This window comes from Catharus ustulatus, chromosome 3, assembly GCF_009819885.2.
Source record: "Catharus ustulatus isolate bCatUst1 chromosome 3, bCatUst1.pri.v2, whole genome shotgun sequence".
Taxonomy (NCBI): domain Eukaryota; kingdom Metazoa; phylum Chordata; class Aves; order Passeriformes; family Turdidae; genus Catharus; species Catharus ustulatus.
The window spans coordinates 63,318,071-63,338,825 of record NC_046223.1 but is presented as its reverse complement, the minus strand read 5'-3'; the positions used below and the strand labels follow the sequence as shown (position 1 = coordinate 63,338,825).

Genomic DNA, 20,755 nt, shown 5'->3' with positions numbered 1-20,755 from the left:
AAAAGGCCCCAGAAAAAGCATGCTTCTCAATTAGATTGTTTCAGAATTAATAGCAAAGGAAGAATTGGCTTAGAAAAACAAAGTTGTGCTACAAACTGAAAAATCACAATAAAAATCAAATGCTTTTCGAGATTCTGAAAAAGGTTTATCAATGACATTTAAATAAGGTTTAATGGGATGGACAAAAGACTAATGCTACTATCTCTGAATGAACAAAGAGAGAGAAGTCAGACAGACTTCAAGCAGGGCAGATGGGACAGTCAGCAATATTGCATCATTTCACCATGGTGCTGAAATTTGTTCAGTAGCAGGTCCAAACCTGGAACCGTTGTGAGAAGTCCAAGTCTGTGTTCTGGTGTCCAGAACCACAAACTGCATGAGCTAACAAGCAGCATAAAGGAGAAGGAAGAAATTTTGCTGGTACCATGGGTAACAGAGGCAGCCCTCTGCCTAGGGGCAGCTGAAGAGCCCCCAAGAGTTTTTGGGTCAGGATTTAATGGAGAGACCAATATGAGTGATGTTTGGGTGCCTGTTATAGAGAGGAGTAGCTGAGATGGTTGTACTGTCATTCAAAGGGATCTGAACAGGTTGGAGAACTGGGCAGAGAGGACTTTCATGAAGTTCAGTGGGGAAAAATGCACGGCCCTGTGCCTGGAGAAGAATAATACCATGCCCCAACACAGTCTGAGGAAGAGTGACTGGAAGTAGCTTTGCCAAGGGAAACATCAGGGTCCTGGAGCACAAGCTGACCATGCTCCAGCAATACGTCCTTGTGGCAAAGTAGTCCAACACCTCCTGGGCTGCTTTAGGCAAAGTGGTGCCTGCAGAGATCCTTGTCCCCCTGATCAACAGTGGCGAGAGCACACCTGGAGTGTTGGGTACAGATTTGGGCTCCCCATACAAGAGGGACATGGATGGTCTGGGGCAAGTCCAGCAGAGAGTCATGAGGGCGATCAAGTGCCTGAAGCATCTGAAAGAGAAGGGCAGGCCAGGCTGAGAGGGCTGAGACTGTTCAGCCTGGTGAAGAGAAGGCTCAGGGAGTATCTCACCACTGGGTATCAGTACCTGATAGGAAGACAGGAAGAAGATGAAGACTGACACTTCTCAGTGGTGCCCCGTTACAAAAGCAACACAAGCAGTAGCAAATACCCTCAAAGTAGGAAAATGGAAAGACGAAGTGACCTCCCAGTCCTGTTGTTGAGCTGAAGCCTTAGTAACAGTGGCTCCATACTGCTTTTCTAAGCCAAGGGATCTCAGTTTAGAAATCACTGTACAGTTCCCATAATATAAGGCACAGGAAGTGATTCTATGACTTCCCTTTTTGCACAAACTGAGAAGCTGTGTTCAGAAAAATGTTTGAAGACTCTTCACCATAAAGGCACTTTGAGACTTCAGCCTGTGTGAGGTTTCCTGTCTGTGAGGAGTCTAGGCCATAAAGTTAAGCACCTACTTAAGCACTGACTTTTCTGTTTGTGAATAAGCCAGTCCTCAGCATAGGTTTTATATCTACCTTCTTCCTCAAAGAAACACTAGTCACATTTTCTTCAGGTGTGTTCCCCCTGGTTCCCATGTCTGCCTCAACCCATAGAGACTAACCCATGCAAGTGATCCAATTCATCCCTGTAACGTGAACAATGACTTTCAAAGTCAAGCCTCGGAGGTTTACAGGAAGTGCCCTTAACACAAAAATGAATATACCATGCTAACCTATATTGGTATTTCTTTTTTTGGTGGGGTTTAAACTGAGGATACTGTCCTTTCTAGCTGCTAACATGCAAGCTTCACCATTTACCCCTATAAAATCTAATCAAATAATTAAACAGTGAAAAAACAGAGCCTGAAAAGAGACTTTTCAAAGCCACAAAATAACAAATAAGGAATTTTATTTCAAATCTGTCAGATACCAAAATATCACATTGGTTTTGGCTGGGGCAGAATTAATTGTATTCACAGTAACTAGTACAGGGCTGTTTTGAATTTGTGTCGAATGCAGGGTTGATAATATGGAGATTTTTTTCATGTGCAAGGGTTTTTTTATGAGCAGGGCTTGCACAGAGCCAAGGGCTTTTCTGCTTCTCACACTGCCATGGCTGGTCAGGGAAGTTGGGAGTGATACAGTCGGGACAGGTGACCCAAACTGACCAAAGGGCTAGAAGGAGGAAGGGGGGGACATTTGGAGTGATCGAGTTTGTCTTCCCAAATCACTGTTACATGTGATGACGCCCTGCTGTCCTGGAGGTGGCTGAACACCTGCCTGTCCATGGGAAGCAGTGAATTAATTTCTTGTTTTTCTTTGTTTGTGTAGTGGCTTTTGCTTTCTCTGTCTTTATCTCAACTCACAAGTTTTCTGGCTTTTGCCCTTCCAATTCTCCCCCCATCCTGCTGGTGGAGGGGTGAGCAAGCAGCTGTGTGAGGCATGGTTGCTGACTGAGGTTAAATCACTTTCAATAGTCAGTCCCCAAATAATCAATTTCCACAGCAATAAGGATTAGTGAATATTCAACATGACACTGTAATTCTTCTCCAGAACAGCGGTTTTAGAAGCTTTTAGAAGTTTCAGTACATGTAGTTTCAAATAGACAATCCCTTCTTACAGTCTTACACACTGAATGACAAGAAAAAAAGAGAGAAACTTTATATGAAGTTCTTCAATTGATATAAATTATGTTAACAAATACTGTGAGGATGAATACTTGTGCTTTAGTCTTCCAAATGTTCCAGTGTTGTAATTAATGTGATTTGCTCTTATTTCAAATATAACCTGTGACTGAGAGATTAATGAAATCAATTTTTTACATTAACTGCAGAGTTGAAATATTATAATAAATTTGGATTTGTCCTCTTATCATCTAGCTTTTCAACTTCAGTATGGTTCATTTCTGAAAAAGGAAAAACTTGAAAGATAAGTAGAAAAACTAGCAATCTATCAAAATTATGGGAAATACAAACAAATAGAGACTTTAAAAACAGTTATCAGTCAAGTAATTTGTTCTTCAAAATACAAAAATATGAGTAGAAGGCATCTCCATATCTTTAACACAAATGGCTTTCTCATCTTAAAACATTTTGGGATAGATATTTTTTTAATAACAGATTTGTGTAAGCATCACTCTAAAGCAAAAGGACAGCACATGTTTTCCAATCATCTGTTCCTAACAACCACTGAATATGCATGCTGCAGTGTCAAACAGAGTTTAATACCACACTGCTGCTGAGAGCTTGGATGAATTTGCCTTACAGCATTTATGGAGGAAGAACAGAAAGGTTCACTTCTCATCCCTTTTTGACTAAGCCACAGATTCCAAGTGAAATCTCACAAGATACTCCTGTATGCCAAATTTTCATCAGAGCTGGGGTTAAGCTTTGTTATATTAATAGCTCAAACCATAAAAGCTTAACTGACCTTCAGTCGCAGTGGTTTCCACTAGTGTAGCTTTCTCAGTCATGTCATTAATCTCACGATGCACCAAATCATTTTGACAACTAACTTGCAATTCCAAAACATCAGCAGCTTGATCTAAGAACAATTTCTTGGTGGTGTCTATGTAGAAATTCTGGAATTAGATAGAATAGCACATTAACATTTCATATGAATTGTTATTCCAAACTAATGTGACATGCAAGAGCAACATTCTTTGTGTTATTTCTGTGAGATTTCTACAGATCTTTCTGTTTGTGAAAGTCATCAATGACATTTACCACAGAGCTTGTCTTTCAGGCATGTACATCATGAAGTAACATGACCAGGAGGCACTCTAGGTGAAGAGATTACTTCTAAAACACATCTCCAGTCTTTCTTTTCCTTTTTATTTTTGGCTATATGGTGTCATACAAGCAAAAGGAGATTTATCTATCCCTCTTGGTTGATCCAGATTACTTTCTGATTAACTATTTTTATTGTATTGATTGTTCATTTAATGTGTTCTGTTACATATTACATCACAAACTCATATAAAGTCTGACATTTCAATTACATTTACCCAGTAGCATTCACAGCACAGTATAGTTAGATGATGGGAACATATAATTATAGTGTTATTAATTACAGTTTTATTACATTGGAAAAAGTAAGTTAGATGGCTGCAATATTTACATCCCTTGAAATTCAAGCTTCGTATCCACCTTTTCATAATTATGTTGTTTTATTTTTAATTCTGAGGTATTTATGTCATAAATATTTTCAGTCAAATACATATTTTTAGCTTTGTTACTAACAGTCAATTAAAAGTGTCAAAAATATATCTTTGGAGAAGCTCTACAGTAGCTGCAGTGTAGGTAGACACCAATTGCAATCATTATACCAGAGTATATATTTTAGGAAATGATCAGTATAGATTTTCCATTCAAAATCAAATGCAGGTTTTTTTCTTAGCAATGACAAAGCCCATCCTATTCAGAGAGATAAGGTCATGTTGGTAAATCTGACAGTAGCTACACAGTAATAGGATCTGATCTTTTCAGAATCAACCCACAATTTGTGAAAGCACAACTCAAGCCCACATTTTACAACAACTTGCCCTTTTTGAAAAAAGATACCAGCTAGCAACAAAAGAAGTCACTGGTAATCAAAATAGAAAATTTGGAAGAGTATATTAAGAAAAACATGAGGATGAAATCTGTAAAACACAGGGATGATTTTGCCCAGTGGGTGAGTCACAATACTCCACAAGTGGAAGATCCTTATTTTTCAATTAGAGGAATCTCTGGTACTTTTCTTCTTTGTCTTAAAAAAGACCCCTGCAAGATCGATCTACAGTATTCAATGCATGTTTGTGCTCTATAGGTCCTATAACACTGGGTAGTGCTTGCCTTGGTTGCAAAAGAACCTCAGAGGCCCAGCAAAGCTGTAAGCAGTGATGTAATTCACAAAACACTCAGAGACTTGTAAAAAAGAAATTCAGCTAAGAAATATTTTGCAAAGAGGACAGAAATGTCAGAGGAAATTCTTCACAGCAGAGAGTTAAAATAACCCAATGGAAAAGGCACTGTTCAAACTAGGACTGTGCTCAGTGTGTTGCGGAATAAGTTCACTGAGGCAGGAAGGTCTTTAACTTTCTTTCACCAGGAGGGCACGGCCTTTCTTTCATCTCCTTTTCTTGATCTTCTGCACCTAAACATGCCTATATACCCCACATGTTTGTTGCCAGACTGCCCCAATTATATGAACACTCACATTATAAGCAGTTACTGAGAAATGTCCACTTTCTGCTTGGGGAGAATAAATGCCTAAATAACCATGTTTCAGAGCTGCCACTAAATTAGTCCCATCCTTGGCATCAGTCATACCTCTTTATCACAAATTAAAGGTCTTGGGAAGGGTGGGGTAACTATTATTCATAGGCAGATTATTCCTGTGTTCCAGTTGTTTGGCATACTCAGCACACAGAAAGCTTTCACTTAATGGTCAGTTTTCAGGGAAGAATGGAACCTTAATTTAAACTGTAGACATAAAAAAAGAAGGTGTTTTTTGTTTTGTTTTGTTTTTTCAAAGCATGAATTCTCTTTTTTTCTAGTCAGCTTCTTATTTACCCTATTAATACTAGCAATCAACGTGATGTATGAGTATGTTGAGTTTATTTATTTTGCATTACCTTAACTAATTAAAAACAGGCCTTGGTATCAAAATAGAAAGATCCCCTCATTAAGAAAAATGCATCTGGAATTTGTGCTAATCTTATAACTCATCAGCAAAACCACACACTGTGAAAAAGTAGTTACCTGGGGCACCTTGTAAACAAATTAAAATATGTAAAACTCAAACATTTAAAAACAAATAGGATTACAGAAAATGAACTGTCACATTACTTTATGCTGAAATCTGATAGCATTTTAACATCCTTAATAGCACTGCAGATAATTATTATACTAGAGACCAACAAAGATAAGTTGCTTTTTAAAAACTATATAACAGAGAAGTCTTACAGTTGTCTTTCAAATACTTGGCAAACTTAGCAGCACAGAATTTCTATCTAGGCAGAGTCATTGTTCCACTAATTTAAAGAAGTCAGGATATCAGCCATGATTTTCAATAGTTACTGCCAGAAAAAACATTAATTCAATTAAAAACTCATAATCTGAGCTGCAGTCATTTGTTATGAGAGACTACTCATGAGGAAACCCCAAATCTCAGCATTTGGAAAATAAAACCCACATCTACAGGTGCGTGAACTAAAAATTTCACAGCAAAGGCTAAGAATTGCACATTACATCTTCAGGTTTGTTTGTGGCCCAGGAGAAACTCAGGTGTCAAAACATAAAGCTGTAAAGGTAAATGAGTTTAAATATGCACAGTCCTTCTCAGGAAATAGGAGGTGTTATGTCAAACAGGATAAACACAAAAAAGTGTGAGAGCTAAGGTGAGAATAAAGGGCTGGAGATGCATCACTTTAGTAAGAACAGAAATGCCAGAATTCTGCAGAATCTGTAAATGAGTGCAGTGTTTATTGAAGGTGCACGAACCGAAACATTGCAGAAGCAAACTGAGTTTCAGAGTAAGGGGTTTTAATCAGTTTCCCTTGATCACCTGAAGAGCTAAATGCACTGCATGTGTGTGTGTGTGTGTGTGAGTGTGTGTGAGAGAGAGAACATGAGTTCTCTTTTGCAAGCAAGGCTTACCTCTGCTTGTCTGCTCCAGAAGCCGTGAAATGTGACAGTAGTTCTTATGAGTGGCACTGGACAAATAGCAATGTTTTTCCTATCTACAACCACAGCTGCACAAAACCTGTTTCCATAATGCTGATTTCCCCTGCAACATAAGTGTCTGCTCTCATCTTCTCACAGCTCCAAGCTGTATTCTCCTCTGACTTAAAAATTTTGGGCTATCAACAATTTTTTTCATTACTGTGTTTTTTGAACTCATTTACATTTCTGTTAACAGTATCATGTGGCAAGGAGTTCCAGAGATTATTTCTGCACTGGAATTTAGTTTGGGATGCGAGGTTTCTTTTTACTGCCCTAACTCATAATTGCATGCTGGTGCTGTAATTCTACGCCATTAATTTTCTCCCGTCATTTAGATTTCTACTCTTTTTCTTGAGTCACCACTTCTTCAGAGAGAAGAGTTTCTGGTCTTTAATCTTTCTCCTTCCAGCAGTCAAATTATAACTCATGATACACTGACTCTGGAAATTCCTACTCCTTTGCAAGATGCAACCCAAAAATACTGAGGTCAATCTCTATCCCACACATGCTTCCACTAGCAGTATTTGATCACAACTACTCAATCAGCCCATAAAATAGCACAGAAGTTCTTACAAAAAAAGGCTAAAACTCAAACCAGCCAATCAACCAACCAAAGAAACCCATCAAAAAAACCCCACAAAACCCAACAATAACAAAAACACAAAGCAAACAAACAAACAACAACCCCCCACCCTCTTCCACCTCTGGAGGTGTCCAGCAAACCACTGAGATAGAACAGAAGGAGAAACTCTTAGAGCAAGTAAGATAAAAGTCTTTAAAATCATTAAAATATTTTTAAAATATTCAAAATATTTTTCTTTAGAAAACAATTAATGTTCACAATGCACATTATTGTCTGGTTGCTTTTTTTGTTAAGGAAAACCACACCTTAACAGCATCTGGAACATTTAAAGAAGGAAGCAACATTTGTTTAAAATACAGAGAAATGTGGAGGTAAATATGAAACCAACAACTGTCATAATCTCTGAAAATGTGGTGAGAGATGTAGTGGCATAAGCCAATCTGACAAAGCTATGCTTTTCCAGACTGAAAGTCAAGCTGTTACGTGATTACAAATGACTCTAGTGAAGGGGAGTACTCATTTGCTGGAGCAATCAGTGCTGGACATGGCACTACACCTTTGGAGTACATTATTACAAGTCACCCATGCTAGTGGATACAGGACATAAACCTTTTACTGCAATCTTTAAAAACAACTTGGAGTGGCAGTATTTGTAGCCATCAGACATCCAAGCCAAAGCTCCAGATACATATTTATTGCTTTGGCATATACTGCATGGGTACAAATGTCCCTAAAATCCTTAATTGCTGCATGCACCTTCCCACCAGAAGAAAAAGATGTATACATAGAATGCAAGTGTGATGAATGATTTCACTGTTCAAACACAGATGAAAAAGACAATTAATCCCCACATAAACAGTTCTGCAAGAGAGTCACACAGCACTGTATTCACTGGGAAGCCCAAACCAGGCTGGATGAAGTTTTAGTTTAAAATATTTTGCAGAGTATCTCATGGAAATTGTGAGAGAGGGTGGCAGAGAGAGACATATCAGTATACATAGTTGCTGTTTTATAAGGAAGACTTAATGAAGTTCAGAACCTACAGTATTATGACCTACCTATATAATTTTGCTCCCACAGTCTTTATATCTGCATGACTTACTGCAGGGGCAGTTTGGAACTACAGTGGGTCAGAAAATAATCACAGATTTTGTTTCCCATGTAGTTTCAGCCAGAGTAAATGCTATCACACATATGAGAGCCTTAGACCATCCTGAGGCACAGAACCCAACTACTTTTGAGTTGGAAGAGCAGATGTTGGAGTGCATTCTGGAGTAACAACATTGGTCAGATTTACACCAGCGCTCATCATCAGGTGATCCCCCCTCTATTCCACTCTGGTGGAATCGCACCCAGAGTACTACATCTAACTCTGGGGGTCCCAACATAAGAAGAACATTGATCTGCTGGAGAGGGTCCAGAGGAGGGTCACAAACATGATCTGGAGCATCTTTCCAATGAAAATAGGCTGAGAAAACTGGGGTGGTTCAACCTGAAAAGGAGAAGCTCTGGGGAGACCTGGCAGCTTTCCAATACCTAAAGGGAGCTAACAATGAAGAAGAGGGGCTCTTTATCAGGTAGCATGGTGATAGGAAAAGGGGAGTGGTTTTACACTGAAAGTCAATAGTTTAGATTAGATTTTAGGAAGAAATTAGGGAGGTGATTTACTGACACAAGCTGCCCAGGGAAATTGTGGGTGCCCCATCCCTGGAAGAGTCCAAGGCCAGGTTGGAATGGGGCTTTGAGCAATCTGATCCAAGGGAAGGTGTCCCTGCCCATGGCAGGGAGTTGGAACTAGATGATCCTTAAGGCCCCTTCCAACCCAAACCATTCTATGAAAATATATTTCACCTACTGTGTGACTTGAAATCTGAGTGAGTGCCCTTACCTAACAGATGGGAAACAAATTTGAATAATGGGAATATACAAATGGGAACTGCTGACATGTCTCAAAATCTGTATTATTATGGCAGACAATTAAGATTGATTTATTTCACTTGAAAAGAAACAATTACCTTTGGATTATTATTCACTTTTATCCCAAGGTAGCCTTCTTGTATGATCTATTGGCAAGCCAACTCACCTTGCACATCAAGGTAATTTTTGCAAGGACACTGTGTACCCATAGCAAAGGGTACTGACAAGGGTCTATGATTTTGTAGCAAAGAATTTTAACAGTCTTTCCCATTGCACTGATTCCAGTACATGACATCAAGTCTTCATTTTCCACAGTCCACTGGAGTGTGGAAAAGGAGAACAGCTAGTTAGAAGATACTTCAGAAAGGCCATGGGCAATAAAGAGGATCCTCATTTAGCCTTATTAATATACAGGATGAGAGCACTTTGGAGAATTATTATTTGCCTGCAGGACTCATAAACGGCAGATTAACTATTTTGACAAAAAAGGGTCAAGGTTATATAGTTTCAAAGACACAACCAAAATTGTATTAATTTGTGAGTTATTGTCTACCTAAAAGAGACAAAAACTCCACATTGTCAAATTAAGTGTTGTGATCCATATTCAGGTGCTTAATAAATTTCTTCCTCACAAAGTACTTTCTCTACATACCAACAATATCACAATTAATTTGACTTTCATTGTCAGTAGTCTGGGTTTTATCATATAATCATAAAATGGTTTGGGCTGGAAAGGGGCTTAAAGACCATCTAGCTCCACCCCCAGTGCCATGGACAAGGACACCTCCCACTAGACTAGGTTGCTCCTGGTTCATTTCCCAGAGGCTAAAAAGGGGGAAACTACAAATAAAATCATGCTTGATTGTAAGCTAATGCTACTGCAGGCACAATCTAAGGGTAAAACGCTTTATTTAAACTCTTACATATTCCTAATAGTAGGGACGGGATTAGTTAATCCCTGCTCAGAGTTTGAATACGAATACCTGTATTTAAAACCAAAACAAACCAGAGCAGAAAGCAATGTTCCAGCCAGATCCATTTCGACAAAAATTAAAGAAAACACTGTACCAAGCCGATTGGCCTTGGAGAAATCAGAGGCACCGCGCCCTGCCCTCCACGCAATTTTTCTGTGCGCGGGGACAACCTGTGACACCCAGACAAAAAGGAATAAACTGGGAAGCAGGTGGCGGGCACCGCTAGAGGTCTCCGCATCCCGGCGCATCCTGGCGCATCCCGGCGCTCCGCCGAGCGCTCCCCGCGGAACGCGCTGCCGGCACCGCGGCTCGGCGATGAAGCCGGAAAGCCGGGCATCCCAACTCTCCTCCGACAAAGACTTCTCCTTCTGGTCCACCCCTCCCCCCGCGTCTGAAACGACGCACGACAAATTTCGTGGTTATGTCTGGGACTGTGGAGAAAGAAAACAACGCTTGGTGACATTTGATGATTTTTCGGGGATGCAATGTGGTGAAACGCTAAGATCTTGTAATTTAACAGGCTGAGGTTTAATAACTGGAGTGGAGTCAGAGGGGAATAGCAAACAGAGGGCAAAAAGGGATCCAGCTGATAGGATGACCTTTACAAAGGGTTGTTGTACAGTACATGCTTTCTTAGGGAATTTTGTGAGGGTTTTAAGGAGGTAAGGAAATACTGCCACTCTTCACTGACAGTTCCCACAGTTCAGGTAAATTTTCTGCAGCTAATGGAAACATAATTAGTTGCATTGTGTGCTCAATAAAAAAAACAAACACACACGAGTGTATTTCTACTGAAATTCCTTCCTCGCTCTGGAAATTCAGAGCCCCAAGATTTTAGCTCTTAATTCAATGTCTTTTATGTATTCATTCACTGCTCACAGTATTCGTTTAATCATTTGCTGAATGAGATATTTTTCTCCCCCCACCCCCCCACCCCGATTTTCCCAGAATAGTACCAATTGTCTCTCAAAAGATTTCAGAATTAAGTTTTGCTACCAAAAATCTTTTTATGTGTCTGGGCAACTGAAGCTGTCAGTGCCTTTTTCCCAGATATTTTTTCCCCTGTTCTGGGTGTGTACAAGTGGAAGAGAACAGAAAATGATGTTGGGCACCCTTGAGTGAGTGGCCCGGGGTGAAACAATGCTGTATTAGCCAGCACAAAATCACCAGGCTTACACCTTCAGCTTAGCGTTGCAAATCAAAAAGGCTATTTAAAAATCTTTTAGCAATAGTTCAAATGCAAAATACAGAGCTTCATAGTGCCCTCCTAGCTCCGTATCTTCCCTCTTCCCTCCCTGCTAAATACATAAAAGGGGGGAGTGCTTGATCCCCAGTGCCTCAGAGCAGACAGCAGTTTTCTCATCTTTAGTGTTATGTGGATGATAATACATTTGTCTTTGCAGTGATATCTTTATGTTAAGGTTTGGTTTTTTTTCTTTTTCTGAGTACTTAGTCTCTTCAACACACCATGCAGTGAAAGAAAAGTATTGTTTTCTGCTTTTACATGCTGGCAAATCAAACTGTACTCTTTTTCACCTTCCTTCAAGAAGTGTGTAGGAACTGGTGAGATGCCACCAGCTGTCATCTTTCTACACACCCTGAACTCTTCACCATCCTGCCTTCCCTACCATCAGGCACAGAAATTGCAGCCACACTTTTGAGCTCTCAGCTGAAGAAATTAGGCTTGGGCTGTTTCAGACTGGCCAGTGAAACTCAGTATCAGCCTGTGGAAATCCTGGTTTCCATGGCGCTCACATCAGCTCTGACAGGAGGCAAGAAGAGGATCCCACGGTTTCATAGAGAGTCTGATGCTTTACCCCAAGGCTGGCTTTGCTTTTTTCCTGGGCTACCCAGCCACTAAACAGTGAAGTTCTTGGGAGGAAAAAAGTATACACCTGAAAACCTAAATTAATGAGGTCTACTTCTGTATTACAAATGCACCTCACCCTGGCAAATGGAACTGCTTATTTGTTCAAAGGCTATGAAATGCATTTTGTACTATCACTACTTAAGAAGAAGATGTGAATTCTTTTCATTTGTCTTTAATGGAACATTAACTGGAAATATAATTACAAGGGAGACCTAATTACCTGCAGGTTTGCCAAACTGCAGATGGAATATACTCAACAGACTGAAATCTGAAGGCTGAAAATGATGTGAATGTAAGTGCAGTTTAGTGTGTGGAAAAATCTGATTTGAAGCTAAATGAAAAGAAGAATGAAATTTCCTGTAATTCCTGACACAGGACTTCAAAGGAGACAGCCCTCACTGTACTGTTGTTCCATCTGTGTCTCTCTCAGTCCTCAGATCTTCTCTACCCCTGAATACTTAAATAACATCCACCCTGGTTCAGGTCAAAATGCATCTTATAGAGCATTTTTGCCTCACCATTGCCTTAAGTAGGAACAGAGCAAGTCAGGATCCAAATACACTCTCAGCCTCTTACTATTTTCAGCTCAGGGAATTTCCTGAGTTTGACGTGGTTTGTCTATTAGTAACACTCAAAGGATGTCTCTTCCAGGTATTTGTTCAGTCTCCCCTTGAACTCCTGATCCACTTCCAGATCTGTTCTGAGTCCCGTTCGTCTGAATGTATCCTGCCCCATTTCCTCTAATTGTGGTCCTGCAGAGACTGGGGGTGGGGGGAGTGGAGGAGTGAGATTTTTAAAATAAATTGTTTTCAAGTTCTTACTGCTGTGCTGGCCTTCGTTGCATGAGTCTGCAAGTCCAGCTGCAGAACTCACCCTCTACTTCCTCTCACTGCTTGACAGAAAATGCTGTGCACAGCAGACATCAGCCTTGGGAAAGCAGCAGGACACTGAGTTAGTAGGAATTAAATACTTCAGACTGGATTCAGGCCTCAGACCCCGGGTGTAAATCTGCACTCACTCCTTGTAATTTGAAAGCATTATTCTGGATTTGCTCAGTCATGGCTGAATTCAACATCAGGCTTCTTGTTTTTCAAAATCATCTGGTTTCCAGGCCACAGCAGGGAATGTAACAGCAGGAGTAAAAGGAAAATGGGTTATTTTATTAGCAAAATGCATTGCTATTCTAACAGGTATTTCTGCAATGTTTCAATTCCTTCAAGAATTTTGCCTTCTCACACACATACGCACATAGAGATGTACACAGAGATATGAGTATATAAATATTTCAACTTGCTCACTAGAAGCTAGCCTATTTTGTCAGAAAGAAACTATTCTGCCCCATTTTTCACTTCCCTTTTTTATTCTTTATTGTCTGACATAATTTCAAAACTCTGACAATTAATTCCCCTGCAGATGTGCTGAACTGCACACTGATGGTTAGCAAATCCAGCCAAGTCACAGCAGTCTTTGGTTTGTTGGCAACATTGAATCATGTCCTGTAAAGGATCTGGATTTTTCCTCACCAGAAAGGATGGTCACATTCTGATGCTTTTGGAAAATTGGGAAGTACCCACCCACCAGAAAAAAAAAATCACTTCTGATTACAAATACTTAGCAAAACTATTAAAAGAAGACTTTCTGGTCCGTTTCTGGCTGTTGTCATTTTCGATTTTGGATTTCCTCAATTCATTACAGGAAGCAAAAATTATGGGAAAGAAAGGCTTTCAAGACCATTTAGTCCCAGGTATCAAAACGAAACTGTGATACCATGTGCCCACTTCTGCCTCCTGCTCCCACGCTGCCCAGAACCAGCCTCCCTTCTAGGCACTGACTCTACTGGAGATCTGAGTTGTCTTCCAGAGAGAGGCTGTAGCCCAGTCTGCCCCAATACCAAGCTGTGAGAATGAGAATTAAATATCACTCTATAACTGTTTTCCATTGTTTATGTTGCACACACTCCCTTTCCAGGTTCTCTCCTGAGAGCTGGCTTTGTGAGACAGCCCTGGCACTCCAACAGTGTTCAGAGCTATGCCTCAGTGGCATTTAAAAGTCTTTGAAGCCCATTCAGAAAGAGTCAGTTGAGAAGAGAGATCTCTACAAATCTCAACCCATTATTTCCTGGCTTACCAAAAAAACCCCAAAAACTGGAAAGTCAGCCTAAGAAGCAGCCTGAGGGTGGTACTTTGCTCATATGCTAAGAAATATCAAATAGCAGAAGAAGGTTCATATTCAGTAATTTTTCTTCATAGCAAAGATACTCTGATAAAACCTTGGTTGTTAGTTCCACTAGTCTGTAGATGACACTAACGACTGCACAACCTTGAAAGCGGAGATTGCTCATCCCCAGTTCATATTCATTCATGTTCAGCATACTTCCAGCTTCATGAAAGAGAGTCTGAACTTGGTGAGTAGTTTAACAGAACCAGTCCCTTTAACCCCCCTGTTTAAAACTTTGCTGAAGACTCTCTGTGCAGAAGACATTCTAAATTTCCTGCATTTCCTAACCAGAGTAATGAAGCAATTAATTCCCTTAATACATTTACACATTTACAGAACCCAAGAAGACATCCCAGTTGGTGGGGTTTTATGCACTTTTGCAGCAGAATAAAGCATTAAACAGCTGCTAGCATGGAGAGTTCTGCTGTTAAATTCTGACCTGTTAGGGCACCCACAAACATTTTCAGAGGGCTTTTCCACAATGACCACATATAAACACCAGACAGAAAATTCTTTGAACGAATAAATAATTGCTTGGTGGGACAATTCTTAAAATTACTGGCACAGGGCAAAGAGCTTTGTAACTCTCATGAGTTTCATCAATAAGATTACTTTGGTTTCATAAGTCTATTAAATTACCTTGGGGATTTAGAAAAGATTTTATTTCTGCAGCCTAAAGTTTCCTCTCAGTCAGTCTTTGAGGCAAGCTTAACTGTTCACTTGCTTTTAAGTTCAGCACCCAGCCTTTAGAAACATAATGCTATCTTCTGATGCTTTGTGCTCAACATTCAGATGGTCAGCTGGGTCTTTTTTTCTGATGTGAACATTTTCTTCTCAGGACTTGGAAATTGAGATGTCTCTAAATGAGTTCACAGAAGGTTTTAAAAGAGATTATTATTTCATCAATCTTATGCCAGTAATATTTGCAGTTCTGTTAATTGCACAGGAAAGACAAATTTCTCACTCTTCCTAACAACAAATAGTCCAAGTATGCAGGCTAGGCCTCTCCTCAGTGATGTGAGTTATATGTCAGATTATCAACAGATGAATATGCAGAAAAGTTTGTAAGCAACATTGCAGGCTGCTCTCCCAGATCTCATGCTTTGGCTCCGGGAGAAAAAAGGCAAACCTGTCCAATCAAACTGGCAGCTTTGGCACCAGAAGGACTTTTTTTCCTCAGCTGAAATGACTGCTGACCTCCAACCTTCTATAATTTCCTTTACCTGGTTTGCAAAATGAGGGTAGGCAGGTGAGGAAGAGGCTGTGGGCTCTTGATTGCAGTGGTAGGAGTTGTCATTGTTGCTTCAGGAAACTGCCTGACACTGCCAACCAAAAGAAAAAGGCTTGGGGAAGAAAGACTCACCAAGCTGGTTGTGAGAAGACATTTCTCTCTCCAGAGCTGTTCTCTTCTGTAATTTTACCAAAACCACAACTTACAGAAGTAGAGTGCTGCATAGGGGCAGAGCATTGAGCAGAAGCAAAATTTTTCAGCTCTGGGAAAACAAAGCTGCCTCCCAGCTGTGCCTTCAGCCTGCCACCATGAGCATATCAGGTCTACTGTAGATCATGCAAGCAAGGAGGCATCTGCCAGAAGTGAGGTTGTCCCAGCTGAAGCAAAATGGCAAACCTGTAATGAGCCTGGCCAAGTTGCAGAAAGATGAGGTGGCTGTGCTTGTTTCAAGCTGGTTGAAAAATGGCTTGTTGAGAGTTTAGTGAAAGCAACACAAATTCTCAAAATAATTTGGCTGATTTTGGCTGTTGGTGTCTTCTTGACCTGGTGAGAAACAGATTAATGCAATAAAAATACCTAACCAGCTGAAGAAATCAGTCTATTAAAATGAGTGTGCATCCTTGGGTGAGTACAGCTATGCACAGGTTTAATTGTTTACAAGAGCAGAGCCTCAGAGACCCACACATTTACACATACTGAGGTTTACTGTGATGAACAATCCCCTTTGGTAAGTGGAAAATCTTGTCGTGGTCTTGTACAGGCCTAACAGCTGGCAAAGTCAGGACCTTGGAAACAATGTTTTCTACAGCAGTGTGTGTTTTCTGGCGCAAAGGAAGCTGAAAAAATCTATCAGATATATAAATCTTATAAGTCTTAAACCAAGAGGTATTCAGGGAACAAACTGTATGTTTCCACAGATGAGGACAGTGCTTAACAGGTTGTGGGTGCTACTAAAATTCAAATAAAAACCAGAGAAAATAAATTGACTTCACTTATTTGCTTCTTTTTGAATATATAAGAAGTCTGACCAAAAAAAAAAAAAAAAAAAAGAAAAGAAAAGAAAAGAATATACAGTTTGTTGTTGTTAATTCTTTGGTTTAATAGTCTTTTATTTACTTAGGTGTAGAAAACTTCAAAACCAACAAATCCATCTATGTTTTTTGGGGGCCTGTGACATTTGAAAGATCATAAAAGTAACGTGGGTCTCAGGTTAGTCTCACCCTCCAACATCTACTTCAGCTTCTTAGATAACTAATAAGATCAACAGCAGGTGACACTGAATGTGACAATGGCTCTAGGGAGAAAATTCTCAATTCTACCTGGAGCTGGACTGAAATCTCTCATTAATTTCACATGGATCATCAAAGAGCATCTGTGAGGTAGCAACAGTTTGTGGATGGCACAGCCCTGCTTGCCAGCAGAAACCTTCCCTTCAGCACTACTCATTTCCAAAGACATAAACTCCCAAATCATTCAGTCCTACTGTGAATTAAAAAGCTGTGTCATAGTTAACCTGAGGGCACCCCCAATGCATCCTTTCAAAACAGAATTTATTGGGTCAGCAGCTTCTGACTCCTCCTAGCCCATTTGGCCACCTCTACAGCCAGCATTTTAGCAACAAGGAAACACACCTCATATGACAGTAACTGGCTCCCTTTTGAGGCCCCATTTTGCACTGCCAAACTGAAAAGAAGCTTTAATGCAAGCGAGAGCTAGACCCAGGGAGGAGTAGGAAGCCACACTTACAGTACAGAGCTTTTTAAAGTCAGTGAGTTTTACTGTGTTCTGGTTTTAGCAAACCTTTGCAGGAGGTGATCTGTGTGGTTTTGTGACCCAAAAGTTTCATTTTAAGTTTAAGAGGTTGGGTGAAATAAGACATTTGAGAAGAAACTGGGTGAAAGATTCACACATCTCTTTAAAAGCTTCATGAAGTTTTCTCTGAACTGCATGGTTTCTATTCTAAAGTAGGATTTCATTGGAATTTTCCAGTAAAATTTCTAAGAGCTTGAATTTTGAACCATCAGAAATAAAGCAGACATAAAAAGTCTTGTATTTTGAACCACCTTATTTCATTATTTTTAGTAGTCTAACTTTTGCAGATTCTTTATAGCATAAATATATTCTGATATCTTAGAACTTACCATAAGTAAGACTGCAGTAACAAAGTTTTATTCTTTACATCCCCCCAAAAGGCTTTGCAACATTCATATAGTGAAAGAAGAAAAGCAGAAACTATTAAATATTCTTCAGATGAAAGCAGTATTACTGATAGAAATTTCTAGGTCTGAATGGTCCTCATCACATTTCCCTTACAAACTTAAGAATATTCTTTATAGCAATTTCATAATGTAGCTATCTAAAACTTCTATATTAAGCTCTGGATTCAAGCAGGTATTCTCCTTTTTTTGTGACTTTACAGGTACAATTGGTACATTGCTCCTGGCAGACTGCAAGATAGCACACAGGAATTATCTCATTTAACTGTAGATCAATGCCATGACTACAACGATAAAATTGTAGGAAAATTGTACAGTAACTACAAGGTTATTATCAATCACTTTTAGCTCTGCAGTGGCACAGGTGAGAGGACAGATACTGTAATAGGCTCTCTGCTAAGTACTTTTCATTAATATACTCTGTTTTCCTTCAGTCTTGCACATCTCTTACTGCCAATGGTTACTTTTGTCTTGCTTGTGATAAAAGTAGGGAAGTCAGCCCAGGTTCAAGTAAATATATCAGGGTGTATATTGGTTATCCTCTTATGGACCAAAACGTTTCTTTAGTTATTTATTATTTGCTGGAAATGTATCACAGGGACATTTAATAAAATCAAGATGTGTCTTTCTTTTGTTTGGTAATTATTAGGTCACACCCTTAAGTGGAATACAAAGTTAAACCCAAGGTCCATAGCAGATTTCCCATGTGGGCAGGTGTTCCTTTACTGAACATGGTAGCTTTACAGAGCCATAAAAAGAAGAGGCCAAATCAAATCCCAGCCTTAAACAGTTGATCTGATTTTAACAGTTAATGTATGCATAGAGGCAAGAATGGAGCCACATGCTTTTTTCACTTTTCACATGAAAGTGGCTTTATCAATGAAAATCAATTTATCAATGGTTGCAAAGTAATTTAAAGGTTCAAAGCAGTAGTACAGAGGAATAGGTTTTACTCTTTGTTAAAACAGCTTCTTTTTACAATCTCAAAATTTTCCTTTCAAAATTATCTCTTTGAAAGCATTTATTTCACATCTGACCAAAATTCTTCACTTCAGTCAGTCCTCTGATTTCAGATCTCTCTTGGTCATGGTACAGTTCAATGTTCTGGGGCCAGGGAAACAATAAAGCATTTTGGCACAAAAGAGTGTCAAGGACTTTGTTCCAGAGGAGCGCTAAGTACAGTAGCCAACTGCTATAGCATTTCTTCTTACCTGCATAAATTTCATTTTTCCCCTATAAAGGGAGGAAGAGGAGGGACTTCCTGGAGAGTAAAGTGGCAAATTTATTCTGGTTGTCAATACAAAAGTGGGTGTCATTCAAGATAGATCTACCCAGTGATGATCTCCAACTACTTCAGAATTATTTTGCAAAACTCATACCTAACATTATTTCACAAGGCTATTTTAACACAGAACTTCTTCCTAAGACTTGATGGAGATGTACAGGGACACTTACAAACTCCATCCTTAAAAAATACTGTGGTTGATGTGAATTCATTTTGTAGGCTGCTTGACAAATTTTGTATCCAGGATCTCAGTCTATTTTTTTTTTTTTGTCAAAAACTGCAGAGATAAAGTTCTGCCCAGAAATTTAGTTCAGGACAAAACAGGTCTACTGGCCAAGAAAGCTCACCACTGCTGAGTGACTGCAGGCAAGTCGTCTGCTGTCTATTCCCTTTGACATACATTCTCCACCTATTTAGAACATACGGATATCTGCTGGGATTGCCACCCACCGTGTGTTTCTGCAGGGCTCAGAGACCTCAAGACCCTCATTTCACATGGCCCTGTAGGTGATGGGATGACTATAAATATCTGTGAAATGGATTTTTACCATCACACCATTTCCTAGTGGAATTTTATCTCATCCAAATATCCTACTCTTATTTTCCAGCGATCAGCCAAGGCAAGTCCCCAGGTGTAAGAAGGTCTCCAGCTGCCTAGAAACAGAAGCTACAGAGAGCTGCAAGTATTAAATACCTCCCCAGGATCCTTATAGCTAGCAGCAGCCTTTTGTTCCCATCTCTTTTCATATTAACCTTGTATAGTTACCTTGTACAGCCAATAGCAACATAAAAAATGTGGGAAAAAAATCAAGCTTGCCTTAGTCTTGTCAAAATAGGCATGTTCACACATAACAAATATTGATATATTTATAAAATATATTTTGAGCAAAGAATGATGGAACCATTCTAAATGAAGCAGGGATCTGAGGTCAGAAAATTTCCCCAAAGATATGACTAAGGGTGCAAAGTTCAATGGACTTGCATATAGTCAGCTGATAAATAAAATAATCACAAACAACCAACTTGTTTATCATAAAAAATGGCATCCTTACATAAATCAGAACCCCAATATTCTAAACCCATGGTAAAAATGCAGACCAGATTCCTCTAAACAATAGCTGCCTTTCGTGAAGGTTCACCCTGTGTTGGGGTCACCGCAATAATAATTATTATCAAGCCACTCACAGTGTTATCTGAGGCACCAAGGGGGCCTGCATTGACAAAATAGGAAGCAGAATACAGTACAGTGTCGTCCACAGGACCGTAAGGCAGGTAAGCATTGATGAATATTGAGATTAAATGTCAGGCACAGAAGCAAATGGTAGTAAGCAATAGGATCAGTTCATTGCTTGTGTCCCTGCCCATAATGTCTTTTCAGGCCACATAAGCTTCCATTTCAGTTACATCAACTATAACACCAACCTTAACCTTGATACAGGCTATTTTTGCAGGTTTATTTTTTTTCCTCCCCAGATGGCAAGCTTTTTCAGTGAGGTTTGTCTCTTCACTGTTTGCAAACAAGACAACTGTCTCATGTTTAGAAACATTTATGTATGTTCATGCTTGTCCTGCTGAGTTCAAAATAATTTTGTCACAAGGAAAGGCTAATGTGTGGCATCAGAGCTGGAGGAGAGCTACATGGAAGCATGGCTCACGTACCACTAAGGCAAACACTTCAGCAATTAATGCAGGGAAAACTGCTGAATACAGAACACAGCCTTTATGAAAGTACTAACAGGGGGGCTGAAAAATAGAGGCACATGAGCTGTCTTAATCTCATG

The 20,755-nt window shown here is 39.7% G+C and overlaps 1 protein-coding gene across 1 annotated transcript in view; it reads right to left on the bottom strand.

The window, feature by feature from the left end:
* Positions 1-20,755, bottom strand: part of THEMIS (thymocyte selection associated) — a 73,238-nt gene that overhangs the window by 6,440 nt on the left and 46,043 nt on the right. The window contains exon 5 of the mRNA XM_033056032.1: positions 3,404-3,554. Coding sequence (XP_032911923.1) covers positions 3,404-3,554 — 151 coding nt within the window. The remainder of the gene's footprint in view (positions 1-3,403; positions 3,555-20,755) is intronic.